The sequence below is a fragment of the Staurois parvus genome, unplaced genomic scaffold (genome assembly GCF_062004578.1).
Source record: "Staurois parvus isolate SC_StPar_1 unplaced genomic scaffold, SC_StPar_1.0 ptg000237l, whole genome shotgun sequence".
NCBI lineage: Eukaryota > Metazoa > Chordata > Amphibia > Anura > Ranidae > Staurois > Staurois parvus.
In genome coordinates, this window is record NW_028318033.1 from 1,937,318 (window position 1) to 1,959,859 (window position 22,542).

The 22,542-nt window shown below is 40.4% G+C and overlaps 1 protein-coding gene across 1 annotated transcript in view; it reads left to right on the forward strand.

Moving 5' to 3' along the window:
* Positions 1-22,542, forward strand: part of BAZ1A (bromodomain adjacent to zinc finger domain 1A) — an 84,203-nt gene that overhangs the window by 45,822 nt on the left and 15,839 nt on the right. The window contains exons 16-22 of the mRNA XM_089680225.1: positions 2,134-2,235; positions 2,394-2,509; positions 3,781-4,326; positions 10,974-11,137; positions 15,310-15,455; positions 18,644-18,792; positions 18,997-19,089. Of these exons, the coding sequence (XP_089536351.1) occupies positions 2,134-2,235; positions 2,394-2,509; positions 3,781-4,326; positions 10,974-11,137; positions 15,310-15,455; positions 18,644-18,792; positions 18,997-19,089 (1,316 nt within the window). The remainder of the gene's footprint in view (positions 1-2,133; positions 2,236-2,393; positions 2,510-3,780; positions 4,327-10,973; positions 11,138-15,309; positions 15,456-18,643; positions 18,793-18,996; positions 19,090-22,542) is intronic.

The following is a 22,542-nucleotide window of genomic DNA, read 5'->3' on the forward strand; positions in this document are numbered from 1 at the left end:
ATTGGGGCTTACAGCAGAGTCTGAGGCTGTAAACATTGCCAACAGGCATTTGGGACATTAAGGTTTTCTTGTTTGAAAAATATCTGGGCCACGGCACTAGGTTTTGCTTACTGTTGTTCTGAGATGTATATTTTTTTCTTTTCCCTGGCAATAGTACATAAATATGGGTTTTATTCTTTGTAGATATTTTACTTAGGTAACGAAGTGTGTGGAACTTTTTATATATAAAATTTTGCTTTAGTTTGGCATGTTTTATTCGACACTTGGAGTGAGAGTGCTTGTTTAGTGTACGCTGATGAGAGAGATATTAATATGGACTTGGAGAGACAAGAACACAAGAACCATTTCCAAAATTTTGATAAAACTGAGTTTTATAGAACATTTGTTTGCTTATTACATGAAAGTAAGGTTAATATCAGGGGCGGACTGACCATTTGGAAACTTGGGCACTGCCCGAGGGCCCGGGGTCAGTAGGGGGCCCCATGAGATGCCCCTGGTACCTTTTTCATAAACTTTTTTGAGTTTGGGCAAGGACACAGAGGCCCCATGATCCCCTATTGCCCGGAGGCCCCATGAGTTGTCAGTCCGCCCCTGGTTAATATAACTTAGATGACAAAATCTTCAGTTTTACTCAAATTAGTTAATGCAGAAATGAATACACCCCACAACAAAAACTACTCCATCTGGTTTTTTGTATGACTTCCATGATTTGTAAGGACAGTACCAAGTCTTCTAGGCATGGAATAGACAAGTTGGCGACATACTGCAACATCTATCTTTTTTCATCAAGAACGACCTCTTTTAGAGCCTAGATGCTGGTTGGTGAGTGATGCTCAACTTGTCTCTTCAGAATTCCCCATAGGTGCTAAATTGGGTTCAGACCAGGAGACATACTTGGCCACCCTGTTCTTCAGAAAAGCAACAGTGGCCTTAGATGTGTGTTTTGGATCATTGTCATGTTGGAAAAGTGCACGACGACCAAGGGCACGGAGTGATGGTAGCATCTTCTCTTTCAATATACAGCAGTACATCTGTGAATTCATGATACCATCAATGAAATGCAGCTCCCCGACACCATCAGCACTCATGCAGCTCTACAAAAGGACACTGTCATCACCATGTTTCACTGTAGGCACCATGCATTTTTCTTTGTACTCCTCACCTTTGCAATGCCATACAGTTTTGAAGCTATCCGTTCCAAACACCTTTTATCTTGGTCTCATCACTACAGAGTCCCAGTAGTCTTCTTTTTCTGCATGGGTCCTGGCAAATTCTAGGCAGGCTTTTTTTTGCATGGGGTTTAGGAGAGGCTTCCTTCTGGGATGACACCCATGCATGCCATTCCTCTGCAGTGTACTCCGTATTGTGTCATAGGAGACAATCACCCCAGTTTGACTTTATACTTTAGCTATCTGAAGTGAACTTGCATGGCGATTTTCTTTAACCCTTCTTGTGAGAAGATGCTCCTGTTGAGGTGTTAACTTCTGTGGATGGCCTGGACATTTGTGAGATGGTTGCAGTTCCATCTTTGTTAATTTTTGTATCACTTTTGCTACAGTATTCTGACTGATAAGTAATGCTTTGCTGATCTTTTTGTAGCCTTCACCTTCCTTGGGTAAAGAAATTATTTTCTTTCTCAGGCTTTGTGACATTTCTGCTCCATGTGGTGCCATTGCTGACAGAATGTAATGGGAAGAGGTTTTCTTTGTTAAGTAACGCCCTTTTATGATCAACTGTCTGCTGGACACCTGTTAATTGAATGATTAGACTCACCTGTAATTGAATTCTTGTTAATTAGGATTTTGTTGTCTAAAATGTAGCTTTGCTCCAAAGACTTTCATAGGGGTGTATTCATTTTTGCAAAATCTTGAATGAATTTGTTAGGAAAAATACTTTTTTTGTGCGCAGGATAACAAATCTTGTTAGCAATCAATGGCTGCATTTGTGGGAGTATTTTGTAGTATAGTGTCCCATAGAAAATGTTAATTCTGAAAGGAAAGTAAAGGTTTTTTGACAAATCTGTTGGGATGTACTCATTTATGCCGAGCACTGTATGTTCTTCTGTAAATGTGATTTGGAACATTAACTTAAAGAGAAAATGTATCTTTTTCTTCTTGCCTACGTTACATCTAGGATCCGTAAGCGTAAAGAGGAAAAGCTGAAGGAACAAGAGCAGAAGATGAAGGATAAAGAAGATCAATTGAGAGAAGATAAGGATGTGCCTAAAGCAGCAGGGTAGGATAGTTTTTTACTAAATAGACCATAATGGCTGGTGTGATAGAAGATCAGGTTAGGTTTTATGTTTTGGTATGACTGTATAAAGCATCCTGTTACCGCATGCACCATATTAAGCTCTCTTCAGTTATTCATGTGTGCTTACCACTTATTTCCAGAAATGAAGAGCAAGAGGATTTGCAGGCCGGAAACGAGAATAAGGAAACTGAGCAGAAGGAGCAGGATACAGCTACTGAAGATGAAGAAGTGCCACCTCCTGTCAAGAAAAGGAGAGGTACCTGTTGTAATATGAACTACTGATATTCCTCATGAGGCAGTGAAACCAAACTTTGATAATGTATGGTTCTATATAATGCAAGAGATCTGGTATATTCAAATTCAAGCTGAAATATGGGCATTACAGACCTTTCTCAAAAAAAAAAAAAAAAAAAAAAAAAGAACTCCAGGCATACAAAAAGATTTCCTTTCTTGTAGGGCTGTGCCCACACTGCAAGAGTTATCTGCTCATTTTGTCCAGGGGAAAAGAGAGAGCCTTATACTTAACTGATTCTCTGCTCCACCATAACCGACACCTACCCACAATACAACTGTGGACTGTTCCTGATATCCTTATGTCCAAAGTAGGTCTATGGGCTTGATGACATCAGAAAAAATCCACAGTTCAAGACCGATAGACCACTCGCTGGAGACGTAGGTCTTGTGTGGGGAGGATCGGGTAAGTAAATCTCCTTTCTCCTCCCTCCTAGACAAAAGCAAACACTTAACCTTTGCAGTATGGGCACAGCCCCACTGCAAGGGAAAACATCTTTTGGCTTTAATGGGCTTTAACCACTTCCCAACTGGGTCATAGTTGAAAGACATCCTTGGTGGAAGTGGAATACTGGGGTTTTGGCTGCTCCAATGTGCTATACCCTTGACATAAATTTCATTTGGATGCAGCGTTGCATGACCACGCAATTATCAATTAAATTAAAACAGCGCGTCGTATTGCAAACAATGGCCTGGTAAGAAAGGGGGGTAAGGGTCCTTTCACATGGACTTTCCATTTTTATCATCAGTTCAGTCACGTTTTTCCAAGAAAAAAGGGATCAGTTCCCATCAGATTACATCTCTTTTTCATCAGTTTACATCCGTTTTTTTACGTACTTTACCAATGGAAAAACAGACTGTATGTTTGTTTTACATCCAGTTTTCGTCCATTTTTTTTTTTTTACTGAAGAAAAATAGGGTTTTCTTTTCCATTCAAAAAATCGGATGTTAACGGATGCAAACAGATGATCATCTGCTTACATCCACTAGTGCATAGAAATACATGGGTGTCCGTATTTCATCCATAAATGGACAGATGAAAAATGGCAATACAGAACGCCCACGTGAAAGAGCCCTAAATCCTCTGGAGGGCAAGTGGTTAATAAAGAAAATAAATGCAGCTACCACATTGAAGGACTGGTAAGCTGCAATAGATTACATTTTTCTTCTAGTGTTAAGATATACTCTAAAGATGTATTGGAAATTGGTTTAAATTTTGTAATTTTTATTACATAGGCATGAGAGGGCAGAATGGCTCCAAAGAAAAGAACAGAGAGTCTCTGGACAATAAGGAAACAGAACCTGCAGCTGAGAGGGAATTGAAACGGAAAAATGAGAAACGAGAGCAAGAGTTAATCAAGAAAATCCAGCAAGTCACAGCCTGCACAAACATTGTCCCTCTAGGCAGAGACCGCTGGTACAGGCGGTTCTGGTCTTTTTTCTCTGTTCCGGGACTGTTTGTGGAAGAGGATTATACTGGTATTACTGAAGACATGCTGCAGCCTCATCCAGCTTCACATCGAGAACCAGAAACAAATCCTGCAGTGAACGGCCATGCTGGTTCTGTGGAGGATGTAAAGGAGGAATCGGATTCCTCTAAACCTGTGAACAAACCGAATCGCTGGTGTTACTACAGCTCAGTGGAACAGCTGGAGCAGCTGATTGGTTGTCTGAACACACGGGGCAACAGGGAGAGCACGCTAAAGGATATGTTGGTACAAGAGAGATCAAGAATATGTCAGAAACTAAGTAACTTTCCAGCTGAACGCTTCAATATTTCAGGTATTTCCTAAATATATGTTAGAGCGGGTTCTCACACATGGTTCGCTGCTGTTTGGGTGCAACGTGATTTTATACACATTTTTACAAATGGTTTTATGTGCAATCCCATTTCAATTATACTGAGTTTTCATGAAAGTGCATGTAAATCCTGCGTGCTGCAACTTTGATGTGCTGCCAGAAACGAACCAGTTAAAGTCATTGGGTCCCCACCTCATAAAAAAAGATGTAAAATGCTCACACAATTGCATTCCGCCCACATCGTGGTGCATAGGTGTGAACCCATTCTTAGACTTTACAGTACTACAATATTCAGCTGTTTCTACAGGTTCCATTAAAATGGGTAATTCAAAATAAAGGGATTAACCGGGCCTGCACACTTCCTAGGGGCCAGGTAACCAGTACCCTTAAAGCTGTACTCTGGGGAAATTTTTAATTTTACCCTTGCATTGCAGGAGGGAATCCTTGCCCCTTTTTGTCTAGGGTACCATTAAAAAGCCGTTTTAGTACCTTGTTCCTTAATCTTCCAGCAGCCGTCGCGGTCCTCTTACATCTGATGCTCTGGGTTGTGGGCAGGTCTGCTGCTACTCATTCATTGTACATAATAAGAGAGTGCTTGCAACTGCTGGCGAACTAAAGAGAAGCCTCTCTGGGAGTCCAGTTGTGCAGAGTGAAGGGAGTTCAGAGTTAAGTAAAACTGCTGTTGTAATCATACAGAATAGGACACATGCTATTCAGAGACCTTACTAAGACATTTCTATGCTTAGCTAGTTCTTATTTACTTCAAAGTCTTTAATCAAACTCTTCATTTTCTTCTACTACTGCAATAGAAGCGGTGCAACCAGATTTTAATAGTACACTAGGCAAAAAGTGTATTTATCCCTTGCAGTGCAGGAGATTCCCATTGCAAGGGTAGTTTGGAGCTTTTCCCCGGAGTTTGACTTTAAAGCACAACTCAGCTGCAAATGTTGTTTTTATTTTTTTGTTAATAGGTTTAGATTATTGGGAAGGTAAAAGCTTGTTTTTTTTAATTCTAGATAAAAAAAAAATAATAATAATAATAATAACCAGCACTTTTTAAACCCTCATGTAACAAAAACAGAGGTGTCAGTTGCATATATTTGCAAATCTATGTGGGAACCACACTGTGGCATGAAGGCCTCTTTGTTACCTCCAGGCATATCTACCTTTAACTAGTTTAAACATATAGCCGAATGACGGCTGCACTGCGGCAGGCCAGTTCTGGGAGGGCGTCATATGACGTCATTCCAGAACGCGCTCTCCTGCGCGCCCCCGACGACCATAGTAACTACTTTGGGGAAGTGATCAGTATTTTTTTTTTTTTTTTTTTTTTTTTTTTTTACACAATTTGCTTATAGCAAAGAATTACTTTGCTATAAGCAAGCATTTACCTGAATGACATCGATTCATTCAGGGTTTTTTTTTGGTTTTTTTTGTGCTTAGCTGTGATTTGGCCACAGCTAATCACATCACATGACATGTGCATGTGACCTGCTGTGACCATTCACAGCTAGGCACTAGTATACAATGGATGGCATGAATGAAGCCATCCATTGTATACAACCGTCATGTGACCTGCTGTGATTGGTCACAGCAGGTCACATGGCACCGGCAACGGGGGCCAGTACTCAGATCTGTCATCGGCCGTGTCCGAAGTACACGGCCGGTGACAGATCGCGCCGCTGCGCGGCTCTGCAACCGCGCGAACTGCGCATGTGCGGGAGGACGCCAAATGGCGTGTACCCGGAAAGCTACCGCATTTTTGCGGCCTCCAAACGGCTATAGGCTGGGCGGCTAATAAGTAAATGCCGGCCGTAGACAGGAAGAAAATCGGCCGTTTTTTTTTTTTTATTATTTTTAACTGTTGGTGGTAACGTCGGCCTATTGAAAGACCGATTTTTTTTTTTTCGTTTTTTTTGTTAAAAAAAACGGCTGGTTTTCTCCCCGTCTATGGCCTGCATTAGTATGATATTTAAGGCATGCTAGTTGTTTCTTTTAATTTTATGGATTTATGTCACCATTGGCCTTGCACTTTTCTATACTGACTGTGCACAACCATGCGGGACAGGATGTTGAATGTTTTTAGATCCTGTCTATGCCAGCCCTGCCTGACTCCCGTCATCTGCACCGGAAGCGAGTAGAAATCTCTCTCATGGAAACATAAACCGCAATAAACATAAGCAACTGGCAGGTGTTCTAAACCATTCAAAGTTTTACTTTCTATACTTAAAACCATCCAGTAGACACAAAATGAGGCGGAATCTTCCAAATAGAGACACAAACATGGATAAAGACAAGAGGTACTTAACCTTTACTTAAAACGCAAAATCAATCAACATGGACTGGCTGTAAAGGAGCTTTAAATGATGTTTAATTTTTTGTCCCTCTTGCTATTATTTTTATTGGTTGCCCATTTTCGCTGTACCTTTTTAAAACTGCCTTCCAATTTCCAGGCTTTCTTGTTCATTAGGAGCCACAGAAATTCAGATCCTATCGATGCTATTCTGCTGCCTACAGGAGTATTGTACATTGGAAAACAGATTATTTGTGATCCAGTCCCAGTTTAATGCCTCATCCACCCAGCATGCCTCAGTTTTCTGTTAGTGTCCTAGGAGTCTGGACAAAAGGCTAACCATTTTTTTGTTCCTAGCCTTTTTTCTTTATAGGTACACAGGAATACAAATATTTTTGGACATATTGGTTATGCCACCACTTTGAGAATGTGGATAATGGCAAAATAAAAATAATATTCCAGCCCTTTATAACCCAGATTAAAAGGTCCGCCGGGCCGTAGTTTGCCCATTGCTGGTCTAGGGGGTTGATTTATATAGAATTTTGCAGGTTTTATTTTTACTGATTTTCATCTCTATCAACATTCTCAGTACTCCCCTGATGTTTTTTCCCTTTAGTCAGGGGGCTTATTATGCTTCCTGAGCCAACCACAGAGCACACCCCATGTCCAGAGACCTGGTACAGCCTCTGGTGTGATCCTAACAAAAAACAAAATTAAAAAAACTCTCTCTATAAATTAATTCGTAATGGCAAACTCCACCTTTACAACCCTATTCAGTAAAATCCTATCTTTGATTGTAAGCTCGTAAGAGTAGGGCCCTCTTACCCCTCGTACGCTGTCTGTCTTTGTTGTACTGTGCCATGTATTGTCCCCCCCTATTGTACAGCGCTGAGCAAACCCTTTGGCGCTATATAAACTCGTAGTAATAATAATAATAATATTAAGAAACGTCTTTCATTTCTCCTGTTGTCCACCCACATAGTCCTGACACTCAGTCTGCTAAATCTTCAAACAAGTCTTCCTCTGCATAATGGTGCATCCCAGAGTGTTAACCTTTGACACTTGAACAGTTTCCATCTCAGATTCTTGGGTGCAAGAGGTGGTAGCTCAGGGCTGCAAACCGAGGTTTTTGCCCCTTCTTTGCTATGAGCCCCTGTATTACCAGTTTGTGGCCCCTTTTTTTTAGCTTTTCATCTGCACCTCAGGTATTCTCCAAGGTACTGACTTCAGTACTAGCCCCACTGCGATCCTGTGGCATCCTCAGTGTGTGGGTTACTTGGACATTTGGTGTGGGCTTCTTTGGACAATGTAGCTTTGACTGGATCCTGAACCTTCAGAAATCGTCACTGGAAATTATTCATCCATTGGAGTATCTGGGTCTAGTCCTGGACAATGTCTAGGCCAGAGTGTTCCTTCCACAGAAAAAACTCAGAATCGACTGTTACGAATGCGGCGTCAGACCCCTGACCTTCTCACCAAACTCGTGACTGAAGGACTGGCCAATCTAAAACCGCGATGTCACGTTCGTAACAATGCCAAGCCCAGCTGCACCCTGCACAACGATTTTCCAGCTAATTGGACCACAATCGATTTACCGGCAGCCTGGGAGCGATTGTTACTGGGTCAAGTTAATTCCGCAATTAACCCTTCACACTGCCACCACCTCCTTTTTGTACAGAGAAAGCGTAAACTTGGCGATATCCGCAATAACACTATAATGGTTGAGATAATTGTCCACATAACACGGTCACCACAGGCCACAGGCCAGTTATACAGAGGGTTAAACAAACACAGTAGCGCTCTTTCTGAGGCAGGAATTTGTAAATTGCAGTAAAGAGCTATAGAAACAGTTCAACACTTTCAGAAGGAAAGATTTATTACTAACAGGTCAAAAGGGTGCAATAAAAATATTTACAGGAAAAAGATGTAACCAATATATATATATATATATATATATATATATATATATATATATATATATATATATATATATATATATATATATATATATATATATATAAAATTATATATAAATATACAGAGGGCAACAGCACAGCAAAGAGATAACAGAGAGAAGTTAGAGGGTTAAAGTACTTGCCAAAGTCCTGTGTTAGCAGATCAAGTTTCAGAGCGAAAGGGCGGTCTCCCAAGTTGGCTCTGATGTTAAACGGGAGAATTCTTCAACTTAACTTTCTTAGGCCTGACAAACCCATTTTGTAGTTCCTCAGCAGGGAGTGTCTCTGAAGTCAAGGACCAATACCCCGTTTTAGGGAGGGATCGTCTGGGCGTAGGCCTAAACTAGAGCCAAAATCTCTTATAGTTCATATTTTGGCTCATACCTTTCCATATGCACAAGTGACATTCCACCCGTGGGTAGATTATTATTCAGACACATCTGAGGAATGATTAGATATGAAATTACACTGGTTCAAGAGATCTACTTTTCTGCTTTCCTATGTATTCCAGCCAAGGAGAGTGACCTATCAAACTGTTTGTTTCCTCGTGGCCAATTTGAAGATATGCCTGGTTTTTATGTAAGTCTCTCATATTCCAAGATATGAGACATAGGGGAACAACGGATTTTAAAAGTGTTATCTGGTTCGTGTGCTTGGTTGGAATGTCTTTGATCTCCTGGGAAGGCTTGTGTTATCTTTTACGAGGTGTTATATTGCACAGCTCTCTTAGACAACCAGGCGTTTCAGCTCAAAAATGTTTTATAGCTCTGGGGTTCCCTGCTGTGCCCTGGCCTGCCTGTGACCCTTCCAACACACACATGTCCCTGTGGATTAACAGAGAGGAAAGGGGGAGAATGAGGGACATGGAGATTTCTTAACAAAATGGAGGACTGTGTCAGTCTCTGGGTGTACGCTTGCGACATCGACCTCTTAAATTCTGGAGCCATCTGACTCTCTACTGTCGCATGAGAGTTCTAAGTCTGAGATTAGCCTCTTTAAAGGCAGCCTCATTTGCTCAGTTTCACCCTAGACCTCTACAATGCAACATTCTGTTGTCATGGGACAAGTTGATCTGGTCTCTGAACAGGCTAGGTTTTTCATGTCTGGGTGTTTTTGCCTGTGGCAACAGAGATTGCATCCTGTCCTTGATGTTTTTAGCTTGGTCAGCCATGTACATTCTAGGCGTAGATAATTGTCCTCAGCTGGCTGTGCCTGGACCTAATGGAGTGGTCTCTACACTCGCAGGTTTTCCATTACCTGTGCTGCAGGAGGGGAATGCTACATGTGGTCACCCTAGCCTCCAAGTTCCACAACAACTGGGCAGGTTTGCCTCTGGCCCTTAGCACATTTAAGGGTCAAGATTCTGTCCTTTTTTATTTTGTTTCAAAAACTGTTGGCCTGTCACTCTTTAAAGACCTTTTGCACAGGGGTTTTCCAGGCAGCTCTCCTCATCAATTTCCCTGTGACTCTGTGGGGGATCTGAATCTGGTTCTCTCTACACTTCAGAAACCACCTTTCAAACCCATTCGAGATATTATGTGTACCCTCACACACAAATCAGTATTTGTTGTAGCTGTCACCTCGGCGAGTCTCTGGACTGGCGACCTTATCTTGCAAGTATTCCTTTCAGGTCCTGAATAGGGACAAGGTGGTGGTGCCGCCCAATGCTTTTTTTTTTTTTTTGCCTAAGGTAGATTTTGTTTTTCACCGTCCTCAACCAAAACATTGTTCTTTGTCCCTCTGTCTGGTTCCAAGTCACCAAAAGGAAATTTCTCTCCAATGTTTCACAACGGTGTACTGGTTTTCTTGCTTTCAACATCTCTGGGGGACTCAAGCAGACCATCATCCAAGCTTATGGTCTCGAGGAACAGATTTCACCCTTTCCTATGAAGGCGCACTCAACTAGACCTGTGAGTGCTGCTTGAGCTTTTCAGCATCAAGCACTTGTTTCCCAGAATTTTAAGGAAGCCACCTGGTCTTGTGTTCTCTAATTTCTACAGCTTCATCTGATGCCAGCTTCAAGCATAAGGTTCTTCAGGCTCTTTTGTAGGCAGTGTGATAATTATAAGACAATAATTTCAATAACTTAACGTAACATGGTTAAGACTGAGCCACTTAATGTGGATACTGTGACCATTCTGAGTTTAAGGCTGGTCATACAGGTATCAGATTTTTATTTTTTTTTCTTTTTGCATAAATCTCAGAAGTGAATTGACTGAAATATTTACATACACTTTGGCAGGTAAAACGGATCCCATATGTGTTTTTCTACTGTGTATTTAGCTGTTCGCCTGGAATTCAGATTTTACTTCCTGTAAACCTTTGTATACTTGCACGTAAATACTACTGCTAAATCTTAAGACCATATATTGCTTATTTAGAAAATCCACCACCCCCTGAAGATACAAAACCTGGGCAGGGAAGATCGCTAAATGCGCCTGATTCCACCCCAACCACGGGAGAGAAGCAGCTAGAACTGCGGCTGTGTGAGCTTTTGCTGGACATTGAAGAGCGCATCTACCAGGGTAGTCTTGGTACTGTAAAGGTATGTAATCAGAGCCTGAGGGTAAAGCATTCAGGCATTGCCACAGCACTGTGTACACTCTGGCGGCTTGGAATAGATCTTCTGTAGCTAGCTAATTAAAATTATAATCTAAAATAATTTGGGATTAAATATATTATAGGGATGAATTGAAGGATTATCAGGAGAGTACCTAATCACATTCTATATATTATGTGTCTTTCTCATGTGCAGGCAAGTCTCTGGCAGTCTGCTCATCTTTGTAACAGACAGCCCACTATGACATCCTGATTGATTTTGTCACTTGGTTTAAAACACATAATCCTTTATTGTATAACACAGGTTACTGTTTTTGCATTGGATACTGCATTCGCTCAGTGAGTATCAGAAATTCCTCATCTCTGCTTGCCTGTCGCCCTATAACAGAAATACTGCTACAGGACTGCACAAAATCACGTACAGTTGTGGTCAAAATAATAGCAGTCAGACATGACTAACCTGATCAATCACTGTTTTTGGTAGAAATGATATTTCTACATGGCAAATAATTTACTAGCAGGTGTAGTAGAGTAATAGAAATCCAACAGTCATGACATGCATGCTGCTGATTCTATGTAATTGAATCACTAATTGAAAGGGGCATGTTCAAAATAATAGCAGTGTGGAGTTCTATTAGTGAGGTCATTCATTCTTTGAAAAACAGGTGGCAATTATTGCCCTTATTTAAGGAAGGAAGGCAGCAAATGTTGTACATGCTGGTTATAGTGCATTTCTCTCTGAAATTCTGAGGAAAATGGGTAGTTCCAGACATTGTTCAGAAGAACAGCGTACCTTGATTAAAAAGTTGATTGTGAGTAGTGTTACAATTAGAAGACACCTATGTGAAGCCAAGCTATCTGTAAGAAGCCCCCGCAAAGTCCCACTGTTGAAAAAAAGACGTGCTGAAGAGGTTACAATTTGCCAAAGAGCACATTGACTGGCCTAAAGAGAAATGGCGCAACATTTTGTGGACTGATGAAAGTAAGATTGTTCTTTTTGGGTCTAGTGGCCGGAGACAGTTTGTCAGACGACCCCCAAACACTGAATTCAAGCCACAGTACACTGTGAAGACAGTGAAGCATGGTTGCGCAAGCATCATGATATGGGGATGTTCTCATACTACGGTGTTGGGCCTATTTATCGCATACCAGGGATCATGGATCAGTCTGAATACATCAGAATACTTGAAGAGGTCATGCTGCCTTATGCTGAAGAGGAAATGCCCTTGAAATGGGTGTTCCAACAAGACAACGACCCCAAACACACCAGTAAACGTGCAACATCTTGGTTCCAGACCAACAAGATTGACGTTATGGAGTGGCCAGCCCAATCCCCGGATCTTAATCCAATAGAAAACTTGCGGGGTGACATCAAAAATGCAGTTTCTGAGGCAAAACCAAGAAATAGAGAAGAACTGTGGAATGTAGTCCAATCATCCTGGGCTGGAATACCTGTTCACAGGTGCCAGAAGTTGGTTGACTCCATGCAACACAGATGTACAGCAGTTCTCAAAAACAGTGCTTATACAACTAAATATTCATTAAGTGATTCAAAGGAAAGCAAAATCTTCAAACATTTTTCAGTTTATATAGTGAATGTTTGAGTTGGTAAAGAAGAATACAAACACTGCTATTATTTTGAACAGTCTAATATTCACTTTTCTTCAATTTTTTTAGAAGAACAACACAAATTTGATATATTTTTCTTCACGTTTTGATTTGGAATAGAATGTGTAGTGTTCCCAATGCATTTGTGTGTATGGAAATAAAAGCTATTAGAAGGATTTTGAGCTTTATTCACTTTTTTCAACTCACTGCTATTATTTTGAACACAACTGAATATATACGTAGTTTGCATTTCCGGGTAGGGGGCGCGCGTCACCATTTGTGGCTAGGGATGTTAATTCCCGGGTCCCGGCTGGGGCTATCCTAAGAAAGACTATGCAATCCCTATATTGGCTCTTTGCTCCTGGATCAATACTTTGAATTTTTGCCCTAAAGATTTTGGTAAAACCACCCCTCTCTCCCCCCCTCACCTTCCTCAAAACAAAATGTTATATTTCCTGAAGCAGAAGTCCTGTAGAGTAAGGTAATTTCCAGATTTCCTTAGTTGCACAATGTTTACATAACTGTTTAAGTGTATTTTACATGGAAAATATCAGTTTCATAAATTCGCGCACACAAACAAGCTCTCTAATTTTTTTTTCTTTCTTTTTTTTCGTTAAAGTATAAGATTGTTTTGAGCAAATGCATACCAAATACGTCAGTCCTCAAAATTACGTGAGTCCACGAAATGGGGACCAATTGTGATGCCCAGTTTTGTGTAAAAAACATTTACAGCTTCTCCCTTTTATGTCAATGATGGCCCCAGAAGTATTCCTCACACCTGCACAGAGCAAGAGACTTCGACTGCACATCTATTCTGTAATCCTCCTCTGCTTGGCATCTTGATGCAGTTTTTGTTGATTCTGGACTCCCTCCCCAAAGTGGCAGGAGAGCCCAAAGACTGCATATTACCACCATATGGAAGTAATTGGGCGACTTTACAGCCGCATGATCGTTTCTGCATTACAGTACAGAGCCTGCCGTACAATTATAAACACTTTGATTTTTAGACCTTTGATTGCCATGACTTATAGGACATGGCCTTGACCGGCAAGGGGTAAATGTGTATCTAGAATGTTTATCGGGATCAAGCAGACCCAATGCCTGAGAGAATCATGGTTTACTGTTGTTGGCAGTGCCCTCTCCAGCTTCTTCCTTTTCATCACTTCTTCATAGTATGACTGTAAACACATGGACCTCAATAGCATTCATGTGTAGACTGCATCCACAGCCATCTAGAGATGTCCCTATGATGCCTGAGACTGAACTCTGCACTGATAGTGAAAATTCAGTAGTAATCAGTTGGCTCTTAAAGTGGTATTAAACCCGAAAACAAACATTGAATAAACATTCTTTTTATTAAGATTTATGTGCAAGATAGTACAAAAAGAGACCATACAGAAAATGCTAGGGATAACATAAAGCAATCACCAGTAACATCAGACAGGCAAGCAATCTGATATCCATAGGGCACATATTGTACATATGGAGCATGTCAAGGTATAATGCCTTGAGTCAGATCTGTTGAAAAATCATGGACAGAATTAGAAAAAAAAATACAACCGTGTAGGAAATAGGAGTCCTGAAGAGATGCAATTGGAAGGCATGATGGTCAGCTAGAGGCATCTTGATAGCTGAAGTGCTTGTAACATGAATTCGACTTCTAGAATTTATCCTGTCTTGGGGTATCTCCACTTCATTGGAGGCACAATGGAGACAGCTTTGGACAGCATCATTGTAAATCAGGACAGAGGGTAGTGTTGGATGCACCAGCAAATTTAGATAGGCTTGAATAACAAATTAAAGCCGAACTCCAGCTAATATTTTTAAAGCGGTTATATCAATATTTTTTTTTTTATCTTTTGGGATAAAGGTTTTATGTAAATGAATAAAAGCTGACCATTGTAAGCACCCTTGTCAGTGTTAAATGGTTGGTCCCAATTCTCTAACTACCACTTTTGCTAGACAACTTTGATCTGTTAAAGAAAGTTAGAGAAATAACTAGTGGTGCACTGAATTAAAAATTCTGAGTCGAAACCAAAAATTCAGGATGCCCTTGGCCTAAAAACCAAAACCAAAATGGTCAGTTTTTTAAAAAAAAATTATATATTTTATATATAATTGTATTATATTGGACTTTTTAATCAATATCATGATTTTAAATAAATCTGAATTTAAAAAATACAATCCAGTAATGGAAAATGTTTTTGCATTTAAGTCAATGGAACGCAATTTTTGCATTGAAGTCAATTATCATTATAGACACTTCTTTCTCTTTTTTTTTTTTTTTTTTATCGACGAAACACTGATTAACCCTATTTTCAACACAGTGCATCACTAAATACAATGCTTATTGGCCAGATCATTCTGAGAAAATAAAGGGAAAAATGCCTCAAATAGAGAAAATAAATGCAGCCACAACATCTAAAATTTGATAAGTTGCAATGTATTACGTTTTGAGTTTAATACCGCTTTATATTAGCATCTGATATGATTGGGGTGCTTTCATTTGTGTTGTAGATGAATTGGTCATTCATTGATTCTTGCTTACAGGCGCCAGATAGGCAGCTGTGGAGGGCAGCTCTGGATAATCGTTCTTATGAACTCTTAGTTGAAGAACCAAAGGACAAATTCCTAAAAGTTGAAGACAATGAAGTGGAGGAGATGGAAGTCGATGGCAAGCAAAACATTAAAGATGGGTTAGTTCTACTTTTTTGGTTGTTGGTGTATTAGTACATTAACCATTACTAACTTCTATAGGGGTTCTTTATGTCACTATCTGAAAATATTAGTTTTTTTTCCCCATGTATTGTTTTCATCTACACTTTGCACAATTGTCTGCAATACCTCTTTATAATCTTCTAAAGTGTATCTCGGGGCAAAATATTCAGAACATCATGCAATACTTTCAGATTTTCCCAAATTATTTCACTTAAAGAAATAAATGTATATTATGAAGATGAGAACATGGGGAGGTATTCTGTTGTCAAATGGGGGTGAACTCAAGCAGGTCTGACAACACTACATAGGATTTCATTGTGACAGAGCTGTCACTCAGAAGTTAAGAGCTCAATGGACTTCTGCTAGGTTCAACAGGTATCTTTCAGTATTTGCAGCATTTTTAAAGCGACAAAACACGGGGACATGTGAATGTATTGCTGGAATTTACAGAATTTTTTTTCAGTCAATTCCAGAGCTTGAGTGGTGAACACAAGATGTCTGCATTTATCTTTTTTAACTGCACTCCAGTTGTCTCTGTGGCTTAATTTCTGACAGTAATTATGTTTTTCCCAGTAGTGTGCGCTACAGAAAATAGTAGAGCACAATTCATTTGATGGAGTATGGCATATGAGATTTCCGGGCCCTGGTTTTTTTTTTTTTGTTTTTTTTTTAGCCTTTTAACGTGACATACCATCGGACTGTATGTTGGCAATTTCATTGTAATGGACCAGTGAATAGTGCAATAAAGCAAAGGCAAGATTTTCTGGTTGCCCGCTATGCTTTTTGCTTTGCTCAGACCACAGCATTATATTGTGCATACTGTACAGGCACTGGATGAACAAAGAGGTTCAAGCTATTGTGGTGTTTTGACTGCTGATCCAAACTCTTAGACTTTTTTTTGCTTTAGATAAACACTCTGGTTTAATAAAAAAAAGATCTTTTTGGTGTGCATTACTAGAGAAGTTTTTTTTTTTCCTTCGGAGACTGCATGTGATCAGCACTGACCAGACAGAGATCAGGGGTTCTTCATCCATCCTCCTAGAGCAGAAATAAAACTCCTCCTACAAGCTTTAACCAGTGCTCAGCTGGATACTGATAGAAGTTACAAGACTGCTATATATTGCTGATGAGAAAAGGTGTTTAGCAGTTTATATTTACTAAATTAATTGCATTTGGTATACACCAGGGATGTCGAACTCCATTTCATTGCAGGCCGCATCAGTATTTTGGTTGCCCTCAAAGGGCTGGATGTATCTATAAGACTAGATTTCCAGACACCCACCCCCCCTTACATCAGCTGTCAGGAGTCCCCTTATTATCAGGAGTTGAGTCCCCCTTACATCGCAGTGAACCCCCTTACATTTGTGCTGCTGTCAGGAAGAAGCTTAGGATGGAGCTGGGAAGCAGAATGTGCAGGATCTGGAGGAGGGCTGGAGTCAGCTGAATGCTGAGACCAGAGGAGGCGGAGACAATGGGGTGTTGCAGCTGCACAGAGGAGCAGGATCTGTAGGAGTTCTGGCAGGCCACATTTGGCCCGTGGGCCTTGTGTTTGACACGTGATATACACAATCCTCATTGGTGTTTCTCAAGAACATTATCCTGGACTTTTTTTTTCTTCTTCTTCTTTTTAAGCTCCTTGGTCTTCATAACACTGTTTGTTTGGATATGTCCTATAACTCTCAAGAAACGTGCATTTATTTCAAGTTAATGTGGCACTTTAATTGTACATAAATGATAGATTTATCTAATTATGTGGCTTATAAAGGAAGTTGCTTGCACCAAAGTGGTTTCAGGGGTTACACAACAAAATGATAGACCCTCATGCAATTACATTTTCCTTTAGTAAATATGAGAAACAATACATTTTTCTTTCATTTTGAATCATAGACTATGTCCTCATGCACACAGACCATTTTTTACAGCTGCTGTTTTTGGCTTTTGACGTTTTTTTTCTAGAGCCGGTAAACTCCCCCAGCATGTTATCCTATGTGTCCATGCGCACGTAGACTGTAATCAACGTTTTTTGGCAGGGGTGTGTTTTTTGGATGAAAAAAAAAACAACTAGTGGGTTTCTAGAGGATTTTTGTAGCTGTAAAAATCTCTTAACGCTGAACAAAACGTGGTAAATTGTGGCAAACCAGTGTTTTTTAAACTTTTTTTTTTTTTAACCAAAAAAAATTTTTTTTTTTTTGAGCAAAATAAAGCTCTAAAAAACACAAACACAGCTAAACGCTAATAAAAAAAACGCTGAAAACTGTGCATGGAGCCTAATTAGTACAGATTAGTGGCATACAGTAACAAACCAATTTTTTTTTTTAATGTAATATATCTTTGTCAACAAAAAAAAAACATTTATTTGATTAAATCCACCTTAAAGTGGTTCTAAAGGCATTACATTTTTTTCCTTAATGCATTCCCTGCATTAAGGTAAAAAATGTCCCAGTAGCAGCCCCCCTAAATACATACCTGAGCCGTCACTTGATTCAGTGCTGTGCTCTTCTGTAGCTACTCCCTCCTCTCTCACACAGGCTTTACTGAGGCAGTGGGAACCATTGGTTCCGCTGCTACCAGTCAAATCAGGGGCAAGGGTTAATCCTTTGCATGCATACCATGTCCTAAAAGGTGTCCATCTTTTCCATATCAGAAGGTTTGGAGATCTGTTACGAAGTGTGAAAAAGTCAGAGAGGTGGATGTTTATGTAAAGTACAGTAAATGGCTTTGGCACTAAAGATTGCAAGTAGTTTATTTAAAGCAATAAATACCAATTGCGTTTGGAGAATATTTCTAGTTCTTGGAGTGACCTACAGTGGGGTTCTATCAGCGTCATTTGATAGTGTTTCTAATGTACTGTAAGGGACAAAACCACATCCTCAATTTCTTTCCAGTAGGAAAGAAAACTGAATGAAGAGCCACTCTGTAGAAAATTGCAAGGGTTTCTGCAAATGGTTAGTCTTGGCAGCTTACATTCTGCTGTACCAGCCACACACACACTGGAGCAGTACAATACCATTAGCCTTTTTTCTTTGTTGTTAAACTAAAATGTTTTGTGCAACTCAAATATCAATGGCTCAATTCTCTACAGACAGCATTCCTTACATGTAGCCTAACCCAGTCTCTGATCAGCAACTTATATATGTTTACAATTGGTTTACATATTTTCATGTAGGTTACAAGGTATGAAAAATGAGGATCCAAGTGTTCCATCTACAAATGCCAGCACCCCTCAGCCAGCAGCTACTTCAGTACAGCATCTGGCCCGAGCATTACTACAGATACAGCAAGGCGTGGAACGCAAGTACTTAAAGGCTCCACTTGGTAAGAGTTTTAGCAGAAAAAAAAGCAGGCAGCTATTGAATACATTTTTAAGTTCTTGTTAATAACTATGTGGTATTGCATTTTGGTGATGTATTTCATATCAATGCTGACAGTATTGTGTAGTGCCATTACACAGTGTAACTAAACCCCCCCCTCCCAATTCCCGGCTAATCTGAACATTTTCCACTGTATTTATTTTTTTAGGAGATGCAGAAGATACTAAAAACTCAAAATCAGACAAGAAAAAGAAGGAAGAGAAGAAGAAGAAAGATGAGGATCAAACTAGTGAGAAGGATGGTATGTGAATATTTAATTGCCTGATATATATACAGTCAGGTCCATAAATATTGGGACATTGACACAATTCTAACATTTTTGGCTCTATACACCACCACAATGGATTTGAAATGAAATGAACAAGATGTGCTTTAACTGCAGACTGTTAGCTTTAATTTGAGGGTATTTACATCCAAATCAGGTGAACGGTGTAGGAATTACAACAGTTTGCATATGTGCCTCCCACTTGTTAAGGGACCAAAAGTAATGGGACAATTGGCTTCTCAGCTGTTCCACGGCCAGGTGTGTGTTATTCCCTCATTATCCCAATTACAATGAGCAGATAAAAGGTCCAGAGTTCATTTCAAGTGTGCTATTTGCATTTGGAATCTGTTGCTGTCAACTCTCAAGATGAGATCCAAAGAGCTGTCACTATCAGTGAAGCAAGCCATCATTAGGCTGAAAAAACAAAACAAACCCATCAGAGAGATAGCAAAAACATTAGGCGTGGCCAAAACAACTGTTTGGAACATTCTTAAAAAGAAGGAACGCACCGGTGAGCTCAGCAACACCAAAAGACCCGGAAGACCATGGAAAACAACTGTGGTGGATGACCGAAGAATTCTTTCCCTGGTGAAGAAAACACCCTTCACAACAGTTGGCTAGATCAAGAACACTCTCCAGGAGGTAGGTGTATGTGTGTCAAAGTCACCAATCAAGAGAAGACTTCACCAGAGTGAATACAGAGGGTTCACCACAAGATGTAAACCATTGGTGAGCCTCAAAAACAGGAAGGCCAGATTAGAGTTTGCCAAACGATATCTAAAAAAGCCTTCACAGTTCTGGAACAACATCCTATGGACAGATGAGACCAAGATCAACTTGTACCAGAGTGATGGGAAGAGAGGAGTATGGAGAAGGAAAGGAACTGCTCATGATCCTAAGCATACCACCTCATCAGTGAAGCATGGTGGTGGTAGTGTCATGGCGTGGTCATGTATGGCTGCCAATGGAACTGGTTCTCTTGTATTTATTGATGATGTGACTGCTGACAAAAGCAGCCGGATGAATTCTGAAGTGTTTCGGGAATATTATCTGCTCATATTCAGCCAAATGCTTCAGAACTCATTGGATGCCGCTTCACAGTGCAGATGGACAATGACCCAAAGCATACTGCAAAAGCAACCAAAGAGTTTTTTAAGGGAAAAGTGGAATGTTATGCGATGGCCAAGTCCATCACCTGACCTGAATCCGATTGAGCATGCATTTCACTTGCTGAAGACAAAACTGAAGGGAAAATGCCCCAAGAACAAGCAGGAACTGAAGACAGTTGCAGTAGAGGCCTGGCAGAGCATCACCAGGGATGAAACCCAGCGTCTGGTGATGTCTATGCGTTCCAGACTTCAGGCTGTAATTGACTGCAAAGGATTTGCAACCAAGTATTAAAAAGTGTAAGTTTGATTTATGATTATTATTCTGTCCCATTACTTTTGGTCCCTTAACAAGTGGGAGGCACATATGCAAACTGTTGTAATTCCTACACCGTTCACCTGATTTGGATGTAAATACCCTCAAATTAAAGCTGACAGTCTGCAGTTAAAGCACATCTTGTTTGTTTCATTTCAAATCCATTGTGGTGGTGTATAGAGCCAAAAATGTTAGAATTGTGTCGATGTCCCAATATTTATGGACCTGACTGTATAATTGTACAGTACAAGACACAAGAGTGGATTCTTAGACAATGGGTTATTTGCCACTACTTTCAGGTGATTGGACAATGGCAAAAGCTTTGCTGGTAACTTCCCTCCATTGTAGCTATATTAACCCACTCCCCTATTCCAGGTCTCCAGACCATTGCTAGTGTCTCTAGGTGACAGACCCTTTTTCCTGCTGGAGAAGATTTTGTATCTATTTTCCATCAGGTTTCTTCCTTTTTTCAACTGACTTGTCTATCAAGATCCAATTGCTTATTGCCTTATGGCTCGCCAGTGTTTTCCGGATTGATTACCCTCCATGTACACCATGGTAACTGTACCTGTTTCCCACAGCAGGAGAGTAAACTTGTAATGCTTGCTTTGGCACTGGAAACTGCTTGCAGCACTCTCCTTGGTACGTGGTGCAACAAATGAGTTAGTTACAGAGTGCTTTACAGGCCCAAGGCAGTAATCTAACCCTGTGGCACCCAAACCCTGATGGGTAAAACCTGGACCCTGGTCAGGTCCAGCAACATGAGTAAGGTAAAACAGGGTTTCCCTGTTCCTTTACATACTAGATCCTGTCTACACACACCTTGTTGGATTATTATCTGGATACGCAGTAGATACTAAACTATATCCTTTATCCTGCAAGACATCACAGTGCTAAGTGCACAAGTGGTCTGGTAGGCACAGGCTATGGGGTAATTTACACTCTTAAGTGTATTTGCCCTAGCTATTATTTTCCCGCTTACTCATCCTTACAGGTAACTCAGCTGGCACCTGGGTTATATAGCATTTTAATCATACTAGACAATCTGAACCCCCTCAGACCGCATCCCCTTTTGTGCGTATCCCGCGGGGGAAGATCTTCTCTTAGCAATGGGGGATTATGGGCATACAGGAGCACATGGACCAACAGCAGAGAATCCGCTGCAAGCCCTAGGGAAACTCCAAGCACTCCATTCTCCTAAGTATGACTACATCACAGTTTTGCAACATGTCTGATAAAACCAACATTTTCTGTCACGGTCTGACCTAGTCCATATGGGGGGATGGTTTTTCACCCCCAGTATTTTATGAAGTTGCTTCTTGACACCTGCTGGCTACTGTGGACTTATTGGTTGAAACAGTAAGTTCTGGATATGAGATAGATAGATCTTGTACTGCTCATCCTCCACATTCGTCCAAGTGCAAAAAAGGCATTTCCTAGAAAGCCTTTTGCCTATTCTTGTTTAAGCTGACTGGGACTCGTATAATAATGGACCCACTCAAAGAGGTTATTCTTTCTTAATAATTTGTATGCCTTGTACCCCATCGAAGGTCAGTTAGGAGGGGATGGACGGTTTCCACTGTCCCATTAGCCATTCTTGCACTAAATAATCAGGCTACCATTTCCATTGTAGGTATTCCCTCCTTTATAGATTCAGTTGATAGGCGTTTGGTAAAGTTTTTCCTCCTATTCCTTGTCAGGCCCAGCCCTGCAACTGACTGTTACCACCTTTTCAATTGCCCAGACTATGGCAAATTTGATTGGAGAAATCAATAGGGAATTTTCTTCGATTTATAAATTATTCTAATCTTGTTGCAAGATTACAACTCTTGAATTCAGCACTGCTCTTCTGTGTAGGATATTCTTATGTTCTGTTCAAAGATTGTGACTTAAAGCCTGGGTGACATAATACCCTTGTGAAAGGTGCCTTTTTTGCACATGCCATTTGAAAGTAAGCTCCTCTTTGGAAGTTCCCTTCAGGAATACTTTGAGGTGGCTACTAAGTGA